This window comes from Monodelphis domestica, chromosome 1 (assembly GCF_027887165.1).
Source record: "Monodelphis domestica isolate mMonDom1 chromosome 1, mMonDom1.pri, whole genome shotgun sequence".
NCBI classification, from domain to species: domain Eukaryota; kingdom Metazoa; phylum Chordata; class Mammalia; order Didelphimorphia; family Didelphidae; genus Monodelphis; species Monodelphis domestica.
In genome coordinates, this window is record NC_077227.1 from 525,184,383 (window position 1) to 525,209,080 (window position 24,698).

At 32.9% G+C, this 24,698-nt stretch overlaps 1 protein-coding gene across 23 annotated transcripts in view; it reads left to right on the forward strand.

The window, feature by feature from the left end:
* LTBP1 (latent transforming growth factor beta binding protein 1) overlaps positions 1-24,698 on the forward strand; it is a 459,359-nt gene that overhangs the window by 399,217 nt on the left and 35,444 nt on the right. For 15 of the 23 annotated variants that reach the window (XM_056813250.1, XM_007476052.2, XM_007476053.2 and 12 more), the window contains 2 exons: positions 13,130-13,255; positions 16,361-16,504. In XM_056813250.1, coding sequence (XP_056669228.1) covers positions 13,130-13,255; positions 16,361-16,504 — 270 coding nt within the window. The remainder of the gene's footprint in view (positions 1-13,129; positions 13,256-16,360; positions 16,505-24,698) is intronic. The other 8 variants (XM_056813254.1, XM_007476056.2, XM_056813253.1 and 5 more) reach the window with 1 other exon arrangement.

The window sequence follows — 24,698 nt, forward strand, 5'->3', positions numbered from 1 at the left end:
TCAGGGGAAAATTTATATCTCTGAGGACCTATATCAACAAATCAGAGAAGGAAGAGGTCAGCAAACTGGGCATGCAACTTAAAATACCAGAAAGAGAACAAATTAAAAATCACCAGATAAAAACTGAATTGGAAATCCTAAAAATATAAGGAGAAATTAATAAAATTGAAAGTAAAAGAACTATTGAACTAATAAATAAGACTATGAGCTGGTACTTTTAAAAAACACATAAAATAAAATACTAGCTAATCAAATTAAAAAAAGAAAGTAGAAAATCAAATTAACTGTATCAAAGATGAAAAGAGTGACCTCACCTCTAAAGAAGAGGAAATGAAGTCAATTATTAAGAACTATTTTACCCAATTATATGAGAATAAATATTACAATCTAAATGAAATGGGTGAATATTTACAAAAAATATAAATTTCCTAAATTAAAAAAAAGAGGAAATAGAATACTTAAACAATCCCATCTCAGAAAAAGAAATTGAACAAGCCATCAAGGAACTCCCTTAGAAAAAAATCCCCAGGGCCAGATGGATTTACAAGTGAATTCTAGCAAACATTTAAAGAACAACTAATCCCAATAGGATACAAAATATTTGACAAAGTAAACAAAGGAGGAGTTTTACCAAACTCCTTTTATGACACAAATATGGTACTTATTCCAAAGCCAGGCAGACCAAAAACAGAGAAGGAAAACTATAGACCAATATAGCATATTAGCAAAAAGACTACACCAAGTTATCACAGGGGTTATTCACTATGACCAGGTAAGATTTATACCAGGAATGCAAGGATGGTTTAATATTAGGAAAAACATTCATATAATTGACCATATCAATAACCAAATCAACAGAAATCACATTATTATCTCAATAGATGCAGAAAAAGCCTTTCACAAAATGCAATACCCATTCCTATTTAAAACACTAGAAAGCATAGGAATAGAAAGCATAGGGTCTTTCATAAAAATAGTAAACAGTATCTATTTAAAACCATCAGCAAGCATCATCTGCAATGGGGATGAGTTAGATGCATCCCCAATAAGATCAGGAGTGAAGCAAGGATGCCCATTTATCACCTGTATTATTGTATTAGAAATGCTGGTGATAGCAATTAGAGAAGAAAAAGAAATTGAATGGATTAAAGTAGGCAATGAGAAGGCTAAACTATCACTCTTTGCAGATGATATGATTATCTACTTAAAGAATCCTACAGAATCAACTGAAAGGCTAGTGGAAATAATCAAAAACTTTAGAAAAGTTGCAGGATACAAAACAAACTCACATAAATCATTAGCATTTCTATGTATTTCCAACACAACTCAGCAACAGGAGTTAGAAAGAGAAATTCCATTTAAAAATCACCTTAGACAATATAAAATATTTAGGGATCTATTTGCCAAGATAAACACAGGAATTATATGAACACAACTACAAAATACACAATTAAAACTAGATCTAAATAATTGGAAAAACATTATTTGCTTATGGGTAGGATGAGCTAATATAATAAAAATGACAATCCTACACAAATTAATTTACATATTTAGTGCCATACCAATCAAACTATGAAGAAACTTTTTACTGAATTAGAAAAATATTATAACAAAGTTCATATGGAAGAACAAAAGATCATAGATGTTAAGGGAAATAATGAAAAAAATTGTGGACAGTGGCAATAACAGATCTTAAATTGTACTATAAAGCAGCGATCATCAAAAATATGGTACAGGCTAAGAGACAGGATGGATCAATGGAATAGATTTGGGGTAAATGACCTCAGGAAGATATTGTATGATAAACCCAAAGATTCTAGCTTTGGGGACAAGAATCCACTATTTGACAAAAACTTATGGGAAAATTGCAAAACAAAAATGGGAGAGATTAGGTTTACATCAACATCTCACACTCTATAATAATATAAATTCAAAGTGGGTAAATGACTTAAATATAGAGGGAAATTATAAGTAAATTAGGTGAACATAGAATAGTATACTCAGATCTATGGAAAAGGAAAGAATTTATGATCAAGCATGAGATAGAGAATATTACAGAATGTAAAATGAATAATTTCAATTACAGTAAATTAAAAAGGTTTTGTACAAACAAAATCAATACAAACAAAATTAGAAGGGAAGCACCAAATTGGGCAAAATCTTTATAACAAAAAGCTTTGACAAAGGTTTCATTACTCAAATTTATAAGGAGCTAAGTCTATTGTACAAAAAATCAAGCCATTCCCCAGTTGACAAATGGTCAAAGGACATGAATAGATAGTTTTCAGATAAAGAAATAAAAATACTATCAATAAGTGCATAAAAAGGTGTTCTAAATTTCTCATAATTAAATCAAAACAACTCTAAGGTACTACCTCATACCTAGCAGATTGGCTAATATGACAGTAAAGGAAAATAATAAATGTTCAAGGGATTGTGGTAAAATTGGGATGCTAATGCATTGCTGGTGGAGTTGTTAATTGATTCAACCTTTCTGGAAGGCAATTTGGAACTATGACCAAAAAGCTTTAAAAGACTGCCTCCCCTTTGATCCTGCCATACCACTTCTGGGTTTGTACCCCAAAGAGATGATAAGGAAAAATATGTGTACCAAAAAAAAAATATATATATATAGCCATTCCTCATAGTGGCCAAAAATTGGGAAATGAGGGGGTGTTCATTGATTGGGGAATGGCTGAACAAATTGTGGTATCAGATGGTGATGGAATGCTATTGTGCTGAAAGGAATAATGAACTGAAGGAATTCCATGTGAACTGGAAAGACCTCCAGGAATTAATGCAGAGTGAAAGGAGTAGAACCAGGAGAACATTGTACACAGAGACTAATACACTGTGGCACAATCAAATGTAATGGACTTTTCTACTAATAGCAATGCAATGATCCAGGACAATTCTGAAGGACTTATGAGAAAGAATGCTATCCACATCCTGAGAAAGAACTGTGGGAGTAGCAAGGTAGAAGAAAAACATAATTGATCACATGTTTTGATGGGGACATCATTGGGGATTTTGACTTTAAATGATCCCTCTACTGCAAATATTAATAATATAGAAATAAGTTTTTTTTAAAGTATGGTATTTATGTATCTGTTCAAATTTCAGTTCATTAGAGTGATAAAATGTGAATTTTTTGAGAGGTGGGATTATTTTTATTCATTATCTTTGTACCTCTGGGATTTATCACAGTACTGGGCACATACTCAGTGCTTAATAAATGCTTGTCAATTGAGAAATAAATGTTGCTGGCTATATGCCTTTTAATGAACCTGCCTCAGGTATGATCTTTCATTATTATGTATTTCTTGGTGATAAATAACTTTTTCTTGGCCCAGCTTGTGATGTCATCTCTGTCAGAAATGATCAATCAACAAACATCTACTCTGTTACCAGGTACTGTGTTGGACATTGGAAATAGAAATGCAAAAGTGTGAAAATCCCTATCCCTTCAAAAAATCCATTCTTAACTTCTCGGAGAAAACAGTGTGTTAACAGATAAATCAATGTCTAACAGACAAAATAAATGCAAAGTGATGGGGAAGGAGCAAGTATATTATTTAGTCTGCTTAGAAAAGTTCATGATCCATTGGCAGTAAGTGAAAAGCATCTGGGCATGATATTCCACATAGGTTAGCAAAGCTAGCCAAATTTGGGGCCTATCTGTCCTTTCAATGCCCCTTTAAAAATGAACACATGCACAAATTTAATAATATAATTCTTTATGATAGTCAGGATAACCCTGTTGTTACATCATGGTTTTCACCCACATTATAAAGCATTTTCTTCCTGACAACTTTGTGAGGCATATAGTACATTTGTGGTAATCCCTATTTTATAAGAGTAAACTGAGAATCAGAGGTGCTAAGGGACATAACTTGGTCTAGAAAGTACACAATAGTATACTGATATCTCAGCTCCAAATCTAAGGCTTTTTCTAATGTAATAACCTATTCAGTTATCTATATTTCTTTGTTCTTGCAATTCATTTTACCTATTTATTTTCAATATGCCCAATTAATCTTTGTTTCCTTTGCTTAAGACAATATGAATTGGGATCATTTCTATGCAGAATCAGTAGCCAATGCACTCACATGCCTAATACATCTGCATAGTCCATTAGAAATTTGGAAAATCATTCATCTTTTGGATGACATTATAGTTGAAAATGATATTCTTGATTTTTTGCTAATAAATCTTCAGAGAGTTAACTCAGTGTTATTAGCAAAATATTAAATGTCAAACAAAGAGGAAAAATATTTCCTGATAAACTTGAGAATGACTTAGTGTGAGGTTGATATATGAAATAGTTTTATCTTCTAAATTCCATTTAAACACACCGGAATAACTTTCATTTGTTCATTAATGAAGCTTGCATCTTGTCAGTGCTTTCATTAAAATAGACTATATATTATCAAGATTCAGGTCTTTTTTTTAATACTATTTTAACCCTAATAAAAACAATGTTTGTTGCTGTAGATATAGGAATAGTGGCAATGGGGAAAAACATTAAATGACTCATCATCAAAGAAAATGCTAATGAAATTATTATTTTTTTCATTTAGGATTAGAGATGAAGAAAATGTGGCATTTTAAAGATATTACCTCAGCTCATTATTGACAACATGAAACTGTTAGATTCTATAAAATATTATTTACTAGTTTTTCAACACCAGGAGACCAGATTCTTTACAAATCTTTACCTTCAATGTTAATTACTATCACTTTCTATCTGAAAAACTGTAAAGAAATTACCATTAGAAATTAGCTTTGGGATTTTGGGTTAGGGTTAGGGTTAGGTCCTCTAATTTCAAATCCAATTGTCTCTTTCCTATATTATAGTTTAAAATATCTCTCAGTTTTCTTGTGATGAGGAAAATGATTGACCCAAATTTTCATTGCATTTTCTTCCTCACATTAATTGCCTCAGATTCCCCTCTTTCTCTATCCAAATCCCCCAGTGATATGAGATGAAATATACAGAAATTGAGAGTGCTTTTCAGGGATCTGCCAGCAATTATCTTGTTCATAGTGAGCAGTAGGTGTGCAAACTGATACTTGCCCACTGTTCAGTGCCAACTTTTTCCCTTGCCATCCTGGATTCCCTTAGCTGGATTCAGTCTTTGTCAAAATTCCTTAAAACTTGGCCCCTAGGACTAAACAATTTGCTGTGAATTACAGCTTTATCAACATAGAAAACAGTCCAAATATTGGTTCTTTGAATTTTGACCCAATACTATTACACATGCTATTTCAGAATATTTTAGTTTTAGTTGTATTAAAAAAAAAAACAAATACATCACACACTTGTATGAATCTGGCATTCAACTAAAACCCCTTTTTCCTTTTTAAATGCTTAGTTGCCAACTAAGGCAGGTCTTCTCATCCTGTATTTTGTCCAGTTCATTTTCTTAACCTAAATACAAGACTTTATATTCATCCTTGTTAAATTTCAACTTGGTTTCAGTCCAGCAGTCTTGCCTGCTGAAATAATTTAAAACCTTGATTCCGGTATCTGTTGTATTAGCTATCCTTTCCTGCTTTTTGTCATCTCTAAATTTTATAAGCATATTCTCTGTCTTCATCCAAGTGATTTATAAAGATGTAAACATTTCTGGATGAGATTGAAAGATGTTACTTTAATCAAGTCATTTCAAGCACATCCTGTGATTGTGTATAAAATATTTAAAAATAGGGAGTTTAGTGTCTCAGAGCAAGGATGAAGGCAATGTGGCATAGAGGATAGTGTGCTTGGGTTGAGCTCAGGAATCTCAGAATTCAAAGCTTACCTTGCTGATACTAAGTATGTGGTCAAGGGCAAACAAATCTTTTGACCACTGTGTGTCTCAGCATATACCTTAGGAGTTGTTTAAATTGTTTAAATGGATCTTAGAGTTAGTTTTCAATCTCCATTGGTGAAAATCTTTAAACTGATGAAATCCTTTATAGGTGAGTTAGGGAAGCAGCATAGTACATTGGGTAGTATGCAGGGTTTGGAATCAGAATCTTGGTTCTTGTGACAAGAAGCCTTTCCTAGTTCTCCTTAATGTCAGTATTGCCTTCTTTTTGTTGACTGTCTCTAGATTATCTTACACACACACACACACACACACACATCTTGTTGAATTTCATTGTTTTCATGTTGCCTCCTCCCCTCCTCCCATTAGACTGTAAACTTCTTGAAATCAGGGACAATCTTTGGTTTGTGTCCAGAGCACTTTGCCTATTGCTGGGGTATAATATGTATTCAACAGATATTTATTGACTGATTGTTACTCCCTCTTTGGCAGTAGGTAAGTTTCTTAAACTTCCTGGTCTCCAGTTTCCTCATTTTAAAAACAGAGTGGTTATAGCTTGGACTTCACCTTTAAGGTCTCTTTTAGTGCTAAATGTATAATCCTCTGCCCCTCTATTCATCTAGCAGTGCAACTCTGAGCAAGTCACTTGCCCATATCTGGAATCAGTTTTTTTTATCTGTCAAATGATTGTATTTGATGAAATGATCTCTAAGGTGCTTAAAGCTCCATTTTTTGACATTTGCTGATTTCATAATGCCTAAAAATAGCAGCAGTCCATGGGATAATGACTTCTTTTGGTACATATCCACTTTTGTTTTAGTTCAACAAATATTTATTGAGGGACCAATATGACAACTCTGGCCTAAATATTCTGAAGGGTACAAAGATAAACAGGTCATGACCTATGCTCTCAAGGAACTAACAATATGTTAAGGGGAAGGAGAAAGATACATAAATAATTATAAAAGATTATTGAACTACAGGGTGAAGGTGTTACTTCTAGTTGGATGAATCAGAGAATCTCTGGACACAGAGAAAGCTTTTGATAATAAGAGTATAGTATATATTAATAAAGTTTGAAGTATCATGAGAAGTCTGTTGTTCTCATTTTGGGATGAGACAGCTGAGACCAAGATGGGTTAGGTGATTTGCCAATGGAAAAAGTGGAATTTGAGCTGGAAATTTGAGCAGGAAAATAGAGTATTTGGGGGAATAGTAGATGGTCCTATTTGTGTATGGGAGGCAAAATATTTGTTTAAATTCATTATACAGATTCTCCATAGAATCATTATATGCAAATGCTGAATACAAATTATTAGTGATTGCAAAATGTAATATGTAACCTTTATTTAAAACACTGTATTCCTAAGTGAACTTGTTGATGTATTTTTGTATTTAAAATACTTCAGTTTTTTCACAAGAAAAGACAAAGAGGGTATGCTTTATAAATTGAGATCAAGTTTTCTAAAATTTTAATTAGACTTTTATGCCTTTAAAGTTATCTTCTTTTCATAGTTGTGATAATTTTATATACTGGTGGGGTTTTTTTGAGGCAGAGAACTGCTTTTTTCAATATTTCTTCCTTATTTTTTTAATTCTTCATATCTACTCTTCATGACATAGTGCTTATTCCATTATATTCATATACCATAATTTGTTCATCTAGTTCTCAGTCACTGGGTACATACACACACTCAAAAATGTGTCTAGATTTTTGCTATTAGAAATTGTATTGATAGAAATATTTTACATAAATAATTCTATAGGAGGGAAGGAAGAAAGAAGAAAAGAAAGAAGGAAGAATTTTTTAAGTGTCTGTGATGGGCTTGGCACTTTGCTTAATGATTTTCAAATAATATCTTGTTTGATCCCCATAGCAACCCTGAGATTTAATTGTTATAATTATAACAGTGTCACAGATGAAGAAACTAAGACCAATAGAAGTTAAATGAATTGTCCACAGTCACACAACTAGTATGTGTGAGCTGCCTGATTAAGTCAAAGGGTGTGATCATTTTTTTAATGCATTTCCAAATTGTTTGACAAAATGATTGGACTAGGTCATTCCTTTTCCAGCAGTACATTCATATAACTGTTCTACTTTTGCTGCTTTTTAAGTTCTTATTAACATAATTATTCATAGTTATGCACTAGATTTGTGGTACATATTTATTCTACTCCCACTCTTACTAAATGGCACTTCCCAATTCTGTGTCTCACTCATGCCAATACAAAGCTTTCCTTAAAACAAAAGTTCAGTTTAACAAAATAAACTAATGCATTTAATAGGTCATGTACTATGTGTATCTTTCCACATTTGTAATAGACAAAGTGGAGACATATATGCTTTATAGTCAGTCCTGTGGCATCAAGATAGATCAGTTCATTTTATCAAGTTCTAACATATTTTAATGTTGCTTTCCTTTATACTGTTGTTATTCTCTGAGTTCTTTCTACTTCACTGTTCTTTTTTTCAAGTTTTATATTCCATTACCATTACATACAATTAGTTTAGCCATTCTTTATCAGAAGGGATTAACTTAATTTCCAGTTTTTGACTGCTATAAGAATTTTCATAGATGTGCAGTGTATTTATTGAGTTTGACTTCTTAGGGGGTATTTGTGTAGTGGTGATATCACCAGGTTTAAGGGAAGGAAAATGTATTTGTAATACAACTCTAAATTGTTTTCTATTGTTGTGGGATGAATTCAAGGTTCTTCATATACAGTATCTTTGTATGCCTGTCTTTCCTCAGCCCTTCTTATAAATTGAATGTCATTTGTCATTTTTGCCAATTGCTGATTGCAAGGTAAAATCTTAGAATTATTTTTATTTGCATGTCCATTATTTTTTTTGTGAATTGGAATTTTTTGTTCATAGGACTTTTATTCATTTATTTGCCTTTCTTTTTCTGAAAATTGTACCCCCAATCTATTCATCTCTTTAGCAATAGCTCTTGGGTTTATGTATTTATGAGAATTCACTTTTTATTTGGAATATTTTTCAGACATATTTTATGCAAAGATTTTTCCAGATTCTTTACAAAATTCTATTTATTGTGCAAAATTGTATTAATTTATTGCATTAAATTACACATTCATTAAAATTATTACACTAAATTTATAAATTAAATTAGGCCATTATTTTTATTATCTTATGTCTTGTGATATCAACCACATAGGCATAGAATAATCGCCTTAAAATCACACATTAAGAAAGTTACCTACATTCATTACATTAAAAAAATTTCACTTGCACACATGAGGATGGCACATATATCCTGTATAAAGTTTCACTCATATGCATCCAAATGTTCACTCTTACATGCACACACACGTTAATCTTACATACATGAATGATCCCATAGTCCCGGATACCTGAGATCATCTTTCAAGGTGAGATGACAGGCAAATATGTGTCCTGTAAAGGAGAAGGCACCCTGGACTTGTGACAAGCTTCACGCAACACCAAAGGATGGAAGACACATGGACAAATGGAAAGAACTTTGAATCAAAGACATTAAGGGAAATGAACTTTGGGAAAATGGGTCATGTAAGATTAATTGCCGATCATATTAACTTTACATATAGGGAAGTATATCCACATATACATTGGAATAAATATGTATCCACCATGACATATCTAGAACATGAACAAATTTCACATTGACATTAGGGGCTATGCCATAAATTGTATATTTGTAAATAGATCTCTAGTACCAGAAAATATATATGTATATAAATAACATGTGAAATATGTAAATGTGTAAAAATAGCAGATATGTATATATATATATATATATAAATTATATAATTATATAATCCAATAATATAGATAGAAAGGAGAGTTAAAATACTAACCGTAAATAGACAGGGACAGAGTAGTTTATGGTGGAAAAGGGAATATTGTAACTAGAGAGGTAACATAGGGACAGGACAAATTAGATTTCATTAGATACAAGTTAATATATATATATATATATACCTAGAAATGTTATGAATTGTTACATTGGAATTAGCATTATATATGGCATAGGATAGTTCAATTTTACTTAAGATTTAAATTTTATATTGATTGCAATATTTTGTATTAAGAAATTGTTGTATTGTAAAAAAATTTGTTGGCACATAATCCTAACCCTCTTCCCACAACTCAGTCTTAGCATAAGATAGGAACTTATATTAGCAAATAGACAGATTAGTATAAGATTTATTATTTTGGGAGAGGGAAAGTTAGATGGGAACAATAAGTAGCATAGATAGATTAGGATATACATAAAAGATAAGTAACTGGCACGAACAATAGGAAATGGAGGATTTGTGATAGAGACTGGCACTATAGAAAAAGTGCCAGACTGAAGAGTATGTGAAATTGATCACCTCAACAGGGGAGGGGCCCCAGGGGTGGAATCCTGAGGAGAGAAAACTCTGGCAGAATAGTGAGGGTCTCTCCGTCTTGAGACACCAAAGAGAGAAGGTGGATAAAGCCTTTCTCCTGAGGGTTACCAATTTTTCTTGCTGGTTACTGGAAATCTTTCCCCCCAACACTTTCCAATTGAAGGGACTTTCTGAAGAGAAACCTGAGCAGACTTTGCCCCAGCTCCTGTTGCCCAGGGGTGAGTCAACCTGACTTCTCTCAGGGGGGCTCAGGCTGCGAAGGCCTGAGCTCCCCCCAAACTTGAGGAGGGAGGGAAAGGGTTTAGATAGAGACAGGGATGCCCTTTCCCCACTTTACTTTTCCCAAAATTCTTCCCTGCCTGTTATTCCTTTTTTATTACCTGATTGAATTAACATTAAAAGTTATCTGTTCCCCAATCAAGGGGAGACCTTTTTGGTCTTGAGTAGTGGAGAGGGACAAGAGTGAATTGGGGAGAGCAGCTTTAGCTAAGGAGAGAAGGCAGAAGGGGGAAAATCTTCAAACCCCCTCTCCTCTCTCTGAGCCAACCCATTACAGCTGCTATCTCCCCTGAACTCCTCTTTGAGGAAGGGGGGTTTCTCCTCTCCTTCCCCCTCTCCATACCTAAGGGTACAAGCCTCTCTGTGTGGAACATTACATCCCTTTCCCTTTTATTTTTTTAAACAGTCTTAACTATGAATAGTAAAAACACTCAAATCATGTCCTCTATAAAGGATATTTCATAATTTTATTAATATGTGTCTTCATACATTAAACACTTTATCTTATGAACTTTGTAGTTATTTTGAATTGAATTTGTCTCATTTTGATGTTTGTCTTATAAGATAAAGAAATCCCGATGATTTTGCTTTGTGTATATATATATATATATATATATATATATATAGTTTGTATCCTTCTGATGTTACTAAAGTTATTAGTTATTAAGGTTATTTTTTCATTGAGTCCCCACAATAATTTAAATATACTTTCATGTTATCTGCAAGAGGAGATACTTTTGCTTCATTCTAATTCTTCAATGATTCTCTTTTTTTTGTCTTATTGCATTGAAACCCTCAAGCTTGTAATCTAAGAGTTGTCCTCAACTCCTCACTATCTCTCACTACCCATATATCCATTGCCAAGACTGTTGAGTAAATCTTTGCAAACATCTCTTGGATATTTCCCCCTTTTCTTCTCTGACACTGCCGTCATTCTGGCATATGCCCTCATTACTTCCTTCATACCTGAACTATTGCAATAGTTTACTGGTAAATCTGCCTGCCTCGAGTCTCTCCCCTTCACAATCTATCCTACATTCAACTACCAAAGCATTTTTACTAATACACAGATTCAGTCATGTCAGCCTCTTCTATTATAAACTTCTGAATTAAACCTCCAAAAAATTCCTGTGGTTCCCTATCACCTCAAGGATCAAATACAAAACCCTCTATTTGGCACTCAAAGTCCTCTATAACTTGGCCCTCTCCTGCCTTTCCAGTCTTCTTGAACATTACTTCTCAACATGTGGTCTTCAGTCCTGTGGCATTGGCCTCTGTGTTCCACAAACTAGATACTTTGTCAATTCGCTCTGGGCTCTAGCTGTCCCCCATTCCTGAAATGTTCTCCATCCTGAACTCTGCCTACTGACTAACCTGACTTCTTATAAGACACAACTAAAATCTCCTCTGTTAACTGAAAGCATTTAACATTCCTTTTTATTCTACTGCTTTCCTTCTGTTAATTATTTCCTATTTGTCCTGTACATGGTTTGCTTTCTACATATTTGTTTGCACATTAACTCCCCCCATGAGATTGCAAGCTCCTTAAGGACAAAGATTGCCTTTTGCCTCTTTTTATATCCCCTGGTATATAGGTCTTTAACAAAGGTTTATTTTTGATTGGTTATTAGATGCTTTTATCATATTAGCAATAGGTATATTTATTTCTGTCATTTCTGGGGCCACCATGTTTAAAACAGCTGTATGTTGTTGAACTTTTGTCTGTTACTATGTAATCTTGTAATTTTTATTATTTTTGTTATTAAATGATATATTATGCTGCTATTTTCCTGTGGGTAAACTATACTTGCAATGGACCGATTTTCACATTTCCCTTCAAACACTAACTCTTTTGTCATTTTTTTCATATTGGATATGAAGTGATATTTTAGGGTTGGTTTGTTCTCATTTCCTTGACTATTACTGTTCTTGAGTGATTTGGAAGAGCAGATAGCCATATGGATTGATTCTTGATCACAAATAGATAGGGTGATAATGTGCCTTCTTTTATCTTAGATTACAGGGGTTAGCTAATTATATTACCTTAGTATAACCGAACATTCCATTGTCTTCATTTCCTGGTTTTTTGTTGTTGTTGTTGTTGTTGTTGTTTTGTTTTGCTTTAAATGCCAGGACTACAGTATGTCAATGCCAAAGTCTACAGGGACAAATGAAAAATTGTTGGTAGATAAAAGAGCCTCTGGTAGGCAGTGTCTGAGAATTAGAAACATTTGTACCTATTATAGCCAAAATTTGAAAATATTTGCACATATTTCCACTGGCAAAATGCACTCCCATGGAAAATCATTGATGGAAACATTTAGAAAATATTGACCCTGACAGTAACAATTGCTTTGATTTTTCTGGCTAAATGAATATTTTTCCTTGGAACAAGTATTTTGGCTGATATCAGGCAAAATATTTTACTTACATGTTAAATTTTTGTAAATTATTATCTATATAGGCATTGCTATCATGTACATTAATTTTATTTTGATATATATTTAGGGCATTCATATATTAATTGAAATATTAATATATGCATAATTGGTTTTTGTGTCTATCTATATGTTAATAATGTCCTGTGTTCATTAACCTGCCTTCTTATTGTGTCTGATGTCTAAATGTCTTTTTTGCAGATATTGATGAATGTGTAAACAACACAATTTGTGACAGTCACGGTTTCTGTGACAATACAGCTGGCTCCTTCCGCTGTCTCTGTTATCAGGGCTTTCAGGCCCCACAGGATGGGCAAGGGTGTGTGGGTGAGTTTTTAGAATTCTTTTAAAAACACTCCCCCCAAAGAGAGTTTATGTTATTAGTAAAAGACTGCTTTCCGCCCACCCCAAAATCATTTAGGCAATATTTAATCAAGATATCACTTTGAAATATATTTATTCAATATGTGTTTCATCCTCTCCCTCTGCAAATCATATACTTTATAAATATGTGTTCATTCAATCAAGACATTCCCTTAGAGACTGCAATGAAAAGAAGTATCCGATATGTTGAGCCATTCTGTTTATCTCTTAAAATAAGAAGCAATGATTTATACTCTTGGAAAGTTAAGCAATTTTGAATTAAAAATTATTTTGTTTCAGTTTCTTTTAACTTAATCTCTTAGTGGAATAAATAGAGCTGTGTAACATCTTCTATTAGAAAGATAGTGTGGTAGAACTTGGCTGTCTTAGAAAACCCACTTCCTTGGGCATGGCAATAGTTTAATTTCTCAGGATTGACACCTCTAAGATGACACATGATTATGTAAGTGGATTTTTTTTAGTGAATGGGTTCTTGGATCAGTTGTGTTAGAAGCTCTCTTGAATATTATCAGATATACTAAAATATGTTCCCTCAACATAGGTTACTACATAAATGTATAATTTATCACTGAGTGTATGGCAGATGATGATTTCTTGAAACTGTATCCATTATGAAGCTTATTCACAGGAAGAGTTATACAAATGGAATGAATAAAATTTGTGGCATTGTAGAAAATAATAATTCTACAAAATCCCAAGCTTTGTCTCTTCATTTCTCTATTAGAAAAATTATTGTTTTGCCATAGTAGAAGATGGTATATGAATACTATTTATTACCTTTTAACTTTGGAAATTTGAAATTAAAACTTTAGTTTATTTGCCATTTAATTAATCTGGAATCACAAGTTATATCCTGGAAATAACAGCACTTGTAAAATGATTCAATTTTATGGGATTATTTAGAAATCTAGTTTTCTAGTAACAAATGCATGATCTGAAGTCTTTAAGTCAAAGACATCATATATAAATTCCATTGTTTTGAAACTATGAATATGTTTTAATTTTATTAGGTGAGTTATTTATTTTTTTGTTTTTCTTGCTCTAAGAAATTAATATAGAATTGTAATATAGATCTCCTTTCAAGTTTGGTACCCTAGGCCAGAAAAATGAGTGAACTTTGAACTTTATTGTATTAGGAAAAAAACTGGTTTAAGAATTATAAAACATTCATGTTCCTCTCTGCACTGAGACTAAACTACCTGTTATTGATTTCATAAGGATAAACTGTTCCTATCTGCATTTATTTAATAAACCATATAATGTGAACTCTTATTAGTAACAATAGTAAATAATTTGAATAAAATGTAAATTAGTAAAAATTACAATTTAGATAAATTAACACTTTGTTAAGTAGAGCAATTATAATTATCCCCATTTTATAAATAAAGAAACAAGGTTTTAAACTTCTTTTTTTCATATGCCTAGAGGCAGGTAAGGAGTATTTGGTTTTTAAAGAGTAATTTAAAATGCTTATAGTCACTTTTACTTCTACATTAAAATATATTTAATATGTATAACATGTACATATAAAATTAAACAAAATATTGTAAAACATTGACTAAATTTCCATTTTACTTCAGACCACAGAGATTGTACTTTAGGTAAACCTAGACTATTAAGTTGGGTCTAAACACCCCAGTGAGATGAAAAGGGGAAGTAACTATCTAATAATTATGACTAGACAACTATTTTTTTTCCTTGAATAGTTTGGATATTCTGAAATTCCAACTCACCCTACAAGTATAGCCTCACGATTTGCTCATGGAGTTAGTTTTGTGCCTGTGTGATGGCCAAAGCACATCTTCAGTTAAAAAGTCAATCCCAAATTTTGCTGAATTGACTACCTATTAAGCTCTTTAGGTGAGTTCAGGAGGCAGAGTGAAGTGGAAACATTGTGAGAAGTCAGTCAGAGCTAAGATTTAGATAGGTCTTCATACTTTTAGCATTTTAAATAAAGAATATGCTTTGTAAATGTTTGTAACTATGAAAAGAGTTTGATTAGCTAAAGGAAATCATCATGCAAAAAATCAAGAAGAAAAAAGAGGAAGAAAAATCATATACATAATTGCTCAGATCTATTTATTTTATTTATGTCCATTTTCCAAACTAGTTACTCACTGGGTGACTTTTAAATTAAATAGAATCTGATGTGAGTTTATAGTACTAAATTACGGAAAATACAGTTTCTAGAGTAATGCTTTACAAAGTCATAGTGATCCATAAGGCTACTGCCAAGTTTTATGGAACTTTTCAGTATCTGTGGGACTGAGCTCGCATAAATTTTTTTAAAATTTTGTTTAATTGATTAATTTAGAGTATTTTTCCAGGATTACAAAAGTCATGTTTTTTCCCTGCCATTCCCTGTATTTTACATGTGTCATTGGTCAAGACCTATTTCCATATCATTGATATTTGCATTAGGGTGATCATTTAGGGTTTATATATCTCCAATCACATCCCCATTGGCCCATATGATCAAGCAGTTGTTTTTCTTCTGTGTTTCTACTCCCAAAGATCTTCCTCTGAATGTGGATAATGTTTTTTCTCATAAGTCCTTCAAAATTGTCCTGGATCATTGCATTGCTGCTAGTAGAGAAGTTCATTACATTCAATTGTGCCACAGTGTATCAGTTTCTGTGTATAATGTTCTCCTGGTTCTGTTCCTTTTATTCTATATCAATTCCTAGAGGTCTTTCCAGTTCACATGGAATTCCTCCAGTTCATTGTTTCTTTGAGCACAATAGTATTCCATCACCACTTTTGCATTGACATCTGACTAGATTCTTATGTCCTTTAAAACTAAATTTTGGCATAAACATGGAATGTAAAGTGATTTAGAACTTTTTCTTTGAATGCTTAGAGTCCTTTACAGTACAGTACAGATAATTACCTCACTCTTGGGCATCCACTTTCTTTAAATCACAGATAATGCAATTTTACTTGATCATTGGGCATCCACAACTGATACTGGTATGAGCACAGATGCTGAAAGAAAGAGCCATTGCTAATGAAGAACAAATCTAAAGCAATTCATCTTTCATTTTCCAGATGTGAATGAATGTGAAATGCTTAGTGGAGTATGTGGTGAAGCCTTCTGTGAAAATGTAGAAGGATCCTTCCTCTGTGTGTGTTCTGATGAAAGCCAGGAGTATAACCCTATGACTGGACAGTGCCGCTCCCGATCCTCAACAGGTAAAGTCAAGACTGCATATAATAAGAAGTAGGATTTTTCTAATGGGCCTAAAATAATGTACTAATAATTATTTCCTTTTCTGCACAAAAAAGTCTGAGAACAATAGGAAAGAAGTTGAACTGTGATTAAACCAAAGGGATAGTTAACCTATAAGTAGTCATGCTTTTATGGAAAATCACTTGCTTTTAGAATTTAAAGTTTCTGGAGAATCACAGAATCTATGAGCTGTACAGATTCTTAAATGTCATCCAATTTAACTCCTATAACCAAATACTGATTCTTCAGTCTCTCCTAGTGTTCTTCTAACTTGTCTTGAACATTTATGTTAGGGGAGAAACAACTCCCCTAACAATAAGTATGTTTTGGAATTACTCTAATTGTTAGAAAGTTTTTCCTTATGTGAAGCCTCATCTACTTCTTGGCCTCTTCCATCCAGTTTTTCTGCTTATACCTTCTGAATAAGTCAAATCACTTTTCTACATGACTATCTTTCAGGTATTGGTAGACAATAACTATGCTCCCTCTAAGTCTTCTCTGAATTAAATATTACATTCCTTCAATAGATCATTATATGGTATCACCACCAATCTCACCATTTTGCTTGCCCTTTCCTAGACTTGTTTCCCATTGTACTTCCACATAGAATACATGGCATAAAACAAAATCACCATGTTTATATGTTCTTGGGAAGGGGGAGGTACATTCAGTCAATAAGCATGTAATTTGCCAACAAAATATTTTTCTTTTAAAATGAATTGTCAGAGGAATGCTATGAATGTAGATTTATTTTAAGGTATACCATAGAATTTAAAATGAAGTACCAAAATTTCCCAGAATAATTGGAGTCTGAAGATAAAATTCTAATCCTATTTTTATTTTGTGTCTCATGGAACATGGAGGATCCCTTTGAAGGGGAAGCATCTCTGGGTTTGAATGTATTTCATTACACATTATGGAAAAACCCAAGTTAGTAAGTATTTGATTCCATCTTAAATTAAGATTAACAAAAAGGGAGCAATGAGGTCAACAGTGAACAAGTTTATATCCCCATCTACATGGGGAATATTATATTTAGATCTATTTCCCATTAAATATTAATCTTTCAATATTACCTTACCTTTCGGAGATTATCTTGAACCTGCATTTAAGGAGAATATTTTTTTGCACAGTGGAGGCAGGGAGCTACCCTACATTTTGAAAATCAAAAATATTTTTATTGTTTTTTTCATTTGTTACATGTGAATAATGTCTTGGCTTATTCCATGTGAGAAAGATAAAGGTAAAAAACTCATGTTTTCTTTCAGATGGACAGTAATAGTATGAAGTTATAAGAGTTAGAGGATTGGGATTTTCATCCCACATATGCTACTTATATTTGTATCTTCATTTCTGAATTCCCAGCCTTATTTTTCTATCCTCACCTATGTCCACCCTCACATTAAATTTACTAAATATCAAAACATGCCAATTCTGGTACAAAATATATTCTTCCTGAGGTTTAACTTGGATTAGATGTCATCAGAGATCTCTTTCTACTCTGAGATTAAGTGACCATAACTGATTATTTATAGAATTTTTCTTTTCTGCAGTAGATTTGACATAAAAGCTAAAATTATCTAAATTATGGTCATCTTGTTTGTAATCCTCATGCAAAAAGCAAGATGGCAAAGTGTTCTGTGAAATGATGTTTCATGTTTCCTTTGAGTTCAGGTTAAAATGACATTCTCTAAATTCAAAAGAAATCAATGAGGCAAATTTCAACTTAACTTCAACTTCTTTATGTCTTATTTTTATGCAAATATCATTTTGATATTACTCCATTTCCCTTGAATTATGTAAAAGCATAGATCTCTTAACAAAGATGTCAAATTTCAAGTACCAATAATTAAAATTATATTCATAATATTTAAATTGTGTGATCTTTGGCACTTAGTATTTTTTCTAGTCTAATGCCACATTCTAAAGATAATTTCAGATAAAGATCCTCTCTAAAATTTTTTAATCCATTATATCAATCAATATAACTAAAAAATTCCTTCTATGTTAGCAATGCTGCAGGTGATAGCTAGTTACCTAATCTGGCCTTCAGTCTGCCTAGATAACATGTAGCTGGGATCATGCTCAACCCCACCCCATTCCCCGTTTTTTAAAGAAAAGCCTTACCTTCTGTCTTAGAACCAATATTGTGTATTGGTTCTAAGGCAGAAGAGTGGTAAGGGCTAGGCAATGGGGGTCAAGTGACTTACCCATGGTCACACAGTTGGGAAGTGTCTGAAGTCAGATTCAAACCCAGGACCTCCCATCTCTGGGCCTGACTCTCAATCTACTGAGCAACCAGCTGTCCCCTCAAACCCTTTTTGTCTTAGTTGAACCTGTGAGAGGTCAAGCTTTGCTGGTCTTCACTGACATATTATGAAATTATCTGTATTTCACTGAGAACTGGAAGGCATTGAGATAGTTCAATGGATAGAGTACTAGATCCAAAGCCCCCCCCCAAAAAAACTGTTCAAATCTAACCTCATAAACTTACTACTTATATGACCCTGGGCAAGTCACTTCATCTCTCTGTCTCCCTCAATTTATTCCACTATAAAATGAGGATAATAATAATATCCCTTATATCATAGGATTACTGTGAAGATCGTATGAAAAAATATTTGTAAAGTGCTCAGTACAGTGTCTGACATGCAAAGGGCTTAAAGAATCTACTGAATTTTGTACCTAATAATTTAATATTTTCTGATGCTAAAATATAGAATGATTTTTCTTAAGTTATGATGCCTAAAAAAAGGTGAACTGATTTTCAAACCATCTAAACAAAAATCCAAATCACTGAATACACTAATGTCCCATGCTGACAAAAGTAGATTTTTGCATTCATTGATTATGGACAGATATGTGAAAATATATAGGATATTTAATATATCCAGGACATTCCAGTGGAATAAGGCAAACAGAGATGAAATAACTTGCCCAAGGTCACATAGGTAGTAAGTTTATGAGACTGGATTTGAACACAGTTCTTTCTGGCTTTGGATCTAGTACTCTATCCACTGAACCATCTCCCTGCCCTCCAGTTCTTGCTGAAATACAGATAATTTAATAATATGTCAGTGATTTATTAGGAGACTATTAGTTCCATTACCATATTGTACTTTTGTGGGAAAGCTCAGTCTTTTCTCACTTGCTTTCCAGAATTCACAAATGGTAGGGAGAAAGATATTGAAGAAAAATGTTTCTACTGTTTGGAGATGTAGGAATAAATTTATTAATTCCTTCGTATGGCCCTGACAATTGAACCCAAACAGTGTTCATATTCTGGCTTTCTGTAGGGATACATTACAGATATTGTTTATGTACACCTTTTTCTTAAACACAGAAAACCACATTTAATATCCATCAATTGTTATATTTGGCAGAGTAGTCTCTCTTTGTGTTTAGATGACCTGTAAAATAAATTAACATTGAAAGAGGTTTTAGAATATTTTTTTCATTGGGGAATAAAAGACCTTTGGTGGCAAAAATGTGAAAGGTAGGGAGGCCATCACAATTAGACTTCAAACATTATAAAATGCCATAAAAAACTCCCAGTGTCTTTCTGTGTGTTTGAAATGGACTTTTGCTACAAATATAGGTGGATGGTAAGGAAGTGTGCACATAAAAATAAGGTAAAATTTCTCCTATATTTGAAGACTATAAAAAAGTATTGAGCAAAATTTCTCATCTTAGCTAAAATCTTGCAACTTATGTATCTAGAAGTAAGATTTTATGCAAGATAACTAAAGTCATTTATTTAAGTTTTTGTTACAGACATATCAGGGTTATTATAATAAATGACATTCAAAATTTTAAAACATCATTGGAATGCCAAAAATATGTCTTTACTTTGAATTCTTGGAGTTACTTCTTTCAGTAGAAATAAAACCAACTTTTGTGTTAGAAATGCAGCTGGAACCTTGGAATTTTCTATAAATTAAACTGGAAGAATGGTTTTTACATTTCCTTTTAATTCTCTCCAAGCATTCTATACTTTGCCTTAGACTTTGCTGTTAGACAAACCCTTGATACATGTATGACAATGATATTAAGGTTTCTATAGTCATACATTTTCCTTTTAAAATGTTCTATTCTTTCTTACTGTGTATTCATTTCTCTGTAGGCTTCATGTTCTCATTCTTCTCAAAGTACTTCTCTAACATTTTCCCTCCTTCCACACACTTTATTTTTATTACAGTATCAGTAACCTCTTCTTTTAACTATCTCTTTCTCCTAAACTTTTTTCTTTATTTCCTTTTTCTAGTAATGTAGCCTGAAGATACTGAACTTATTGTCTCTGTATTCTTTTCCCAACCTCTGATACACCTTTGAAATCAGCCTCATTATCTGATGGTCTTTTACTTATTTGTAGTAAAATAAAAAAAAGTTATCTGTCTTTTATAACTAAGCACTTCTTTTTCTTTCAATATCTTGCTGTCTTTTAATTTTTATTCATGTTTTGCTCTCTTTCCCTTTCTTATCCTTGGATCCTAAAATTCTAAATCAAGCAGTTATATTCCCTTTAAACCATTTTCATTCACTAATATTATTTAAAATTTAGTTTTAAATAATTCATTCTATTACACACTCATTTAATAAGCATTTCCAAATTCCTGTTGTATGAAATATACTGTTTCTGCCTTTGGGAAATACAGGACAAAAATGAAACTGTTCCAGGACTCAAATGAACTGTGTTCTTTTGGAGGCAGGGAGAGCAATTCTACAAATATGCCAATAGAGAATACACAGATAGTAAGCACACTGTCACTCTGTGGGTGTGTGGAAGGAAGAACATCTTCAAGGATTTTTGCATATGATGGGGGTTGATATGATCATATCTATATCTTTTTACTATCAGTTTGGTAGCTTTACGAAAGATGGAATAGGAAAGATGATGCAGAGAGATAAGAATAAGAGTTGTTTTTTTTTTTTTGAGATAATCCTAAATTAGGGTCAAGACATAGAGAGATATAGACAGATGAAAGATATTGTCGAGGTATGATTGACAAGACTTGTAACTTTTAGATATAAATGTTATGGGGAGAGGGAAAATTAATAACCTTTGAAATTGTAAATGTGAATACCTAGAGGGATTGTGATGTCTTAAACAGAAATGGGAAAAACATGGAACTGAATCATATTTGGGGTGGGGAAATATAATGAATTCTCTTTTGGGACTTATTAAAGAGCTAGTTAGATTATTACAGTCTGACACAGTAGAAGAGAAGAAACTGGGGAAGACTGACATTGAAAAGCTCTAGAAGAAAATACAAAACAAAAGCAAAACTTTTCCAACATAAAGCCTCCTCTTTTATATAGTACATAGTACTCATGTACCTCCGACCCATCATTTCTTATTTATAGCAAGGAAATCAGTCAGGTATTGGACAGACCACAACATTATAGCAAATTACCATTGAATTGTGAATTTGGAAGATGAACAGTGATTAATTTATACCTTGCCCATCTCATAGAAGATAATTAAAATGTAAACACGCTATTAGGTTGCTAAGGCATTGAGCCAGAAAGGATTTCTCACATTACTCTTTTAAATAAGGAAATTATTGATGTCTCTTCTTTAGTCTTTTCCACACTTAACTCAGAGCTTGATCTTTCATAACAAACCAGCAGTTGACATTTTCCATTTTTAGCTACAGTAAACTAAAATCGTGAGAAATCCTGAAATTAACAAGGAAAACATTGGCTAATTAGGTTTTTCCAGTGAACAAATGCTTTCATAAATACAAAAATGAACTGGTTATCAAAAGGTTAACAAAAGGAGAAGTTGTGACTTTTTTCCTTAGAATGACCTTTGTGAAATAATTTTAAATGAGTCCTATCTCTTTCCAAATACCAATGAGTGCCTGAATCTGAATAACCCCAACTTCAGCTGTGTAAACAGTGGAATTTCAAACTTCTGGACAGAAAATGCACAGAGAACAAGTAACAACAAATATAAAACATGAATAAAATAATTCTCTATGGGGTCATTTCCCTTATGTAAGATCCATAATCTTCCTTCTTAAGGAAAACATGAAAAGTACCACAGACTTAATTTCATCTCTAGGTCTGTGGATGGAAAAAAATTCTAGGAAAAGTCAGCAGAAGTTACAAAATATATTACTTCTCTCATGTTTGACATTATATAGAATCAAGCCTTAATTTAGTTCCTAATAAATTCTGTAAAACCCTGATATTTGGGAGTATTTTTAATGATCCATAACAGTCTGTGCCACAGAGGTATATTCTTTAACTAGTATCCTCCTGCTGATATTATACAACTTTGAATCTGATAATAATATCATGATAGAGATGCAAATTTCTACCTTTCCCAAAGAACAACAGGAAAATATAATGTGTTTTTAGCAAGTGTAACATATCTCCTGAGGATGATTTATATACAGTAAATGGAACACAACACATTTAGGTACCTGTATGAAGGGTAAAGGAAGTGTCATATTTTGGAAATAGAGGCATTGGATGAACAGTAATATAAATAGCTGGGATTTATTTAGCATCTAAAAAATTTTAAGTGCTTTTTATACACTCTCACTTAATTATCACAACAGCCCTATAAGGTATACTCTCATCCTCATTTTATAGATTAGGAAATTGCTCCAGAGAGATTGTTGCCTGACCAGGGTTATATAGTGAGTGTCTGTGGCAGAATATGATGCTAGGTGTTCCTTTCTCCAAAACTGGTGCCATATTTAATAATTTGCTACTAAAAGAAGCAGTTAAATATAAAAATATTTTGAAATCAGTGAGGAAGTTCTGCCCTATTCATGTGTAGATGATATTTATGTTTGGGAGACCAGAAGAATTCAGCATAATTTGGTAGTACTGCTGATGCCAAATAAAGCTTATGATTAGGGAACAGTTCATAATTAAAAGTTGAGTTTTGGGTCATCTTTGGATACATTCAGAGTAATGGGGATGCTATGAGCTTAATGTTGAGATTAAGGGAAATTGGCCAATAATTGAATGCATGAATTTATTTCCAAGACTTTGAGCCATTTTATTTGGAGAACGGTTAACATTGATCCCATTTTTTATGAATAGTTTGAATGATGAGCTTAATTATCCCCAGACTACATATCACCTCAGGGTTTAGAAAGACTACCTAATCTGACTATTTAATGTGTGATTGAAGGTATGGAAGAGAGGTTGTAATTTTATAGGAGTAATCAGAGAGATTATCCCTGGTAATTTGGTAATGAGGATAGAAATGTGGTCAGAGAATGCGTTTGAGCTTTCTTAAGTGAGTCTCTTTGGAGATGCAACTGGGAGTCTGTAGAAGGTCACAGCCTGCAAATAATGGATCCCCTAGATCTGTCTTCCATAAAAAGCAAAGACAACAACCTTAGCATAAATGAGATTGGGATTCTCAGCTGGAAGGGGCATTCAGACAAGGAACTCTGTTATCATTTAATCCTAGATGAAATGCTTTTTAAGTTATCGTTGAAGGGCAGAATAAAGCAAGTTATAGCAGACTGTCTAGGCATCAGGAAGCTGTGTTTCTAGAAACATGGTGGGAGAACAATAAATGGGAATTTGCCTACAGACAACATCAGAATAAATGGTGACTATGAAAGGTAGCCTTTTGTGAGAAGGGACTAGTTGGGGTTGAGAAATCATCTACCCCACTTAGCCAAGCCACTTTCTATAGATGACATATAGTTCTGGTGCTTAATGGCAGTGACATTGGCTAAGACTGATTTTATGTTACAAAAGTTAAAATTACAAAAACTTCAAGGCATGTTTGGTAAAGAGGAAACAAAAGATTAATTGCTGCCTGGCAGTTAGATTTCTGTCTTGGGACACCACAATCTCAATATCTTTATTTATATATTTATAAAAATTTTATTTATGCCATATATAAACAAGAAAATTGAGCTACATGTCTGTATTGTCAGGAAAATATGTGAGGATTTATCCAAATTTATTGTTCACCAGCAAAGTACTTCTTTTCTTTTGATGTCTAAGAGAGTTGAAAACCATCTATTCATTGCAGGGGATGCAGTGAAATAAGAAACCACTGTACCCTTTCCATAACTTTAAAAATCCTAGGGAGAAAATGAGACCCACATTTATCCTTAATTAGAATTATTGGGGGTGGTGGCAGACATTCATCTTGTAAGTCAAGGTCAAAGACAT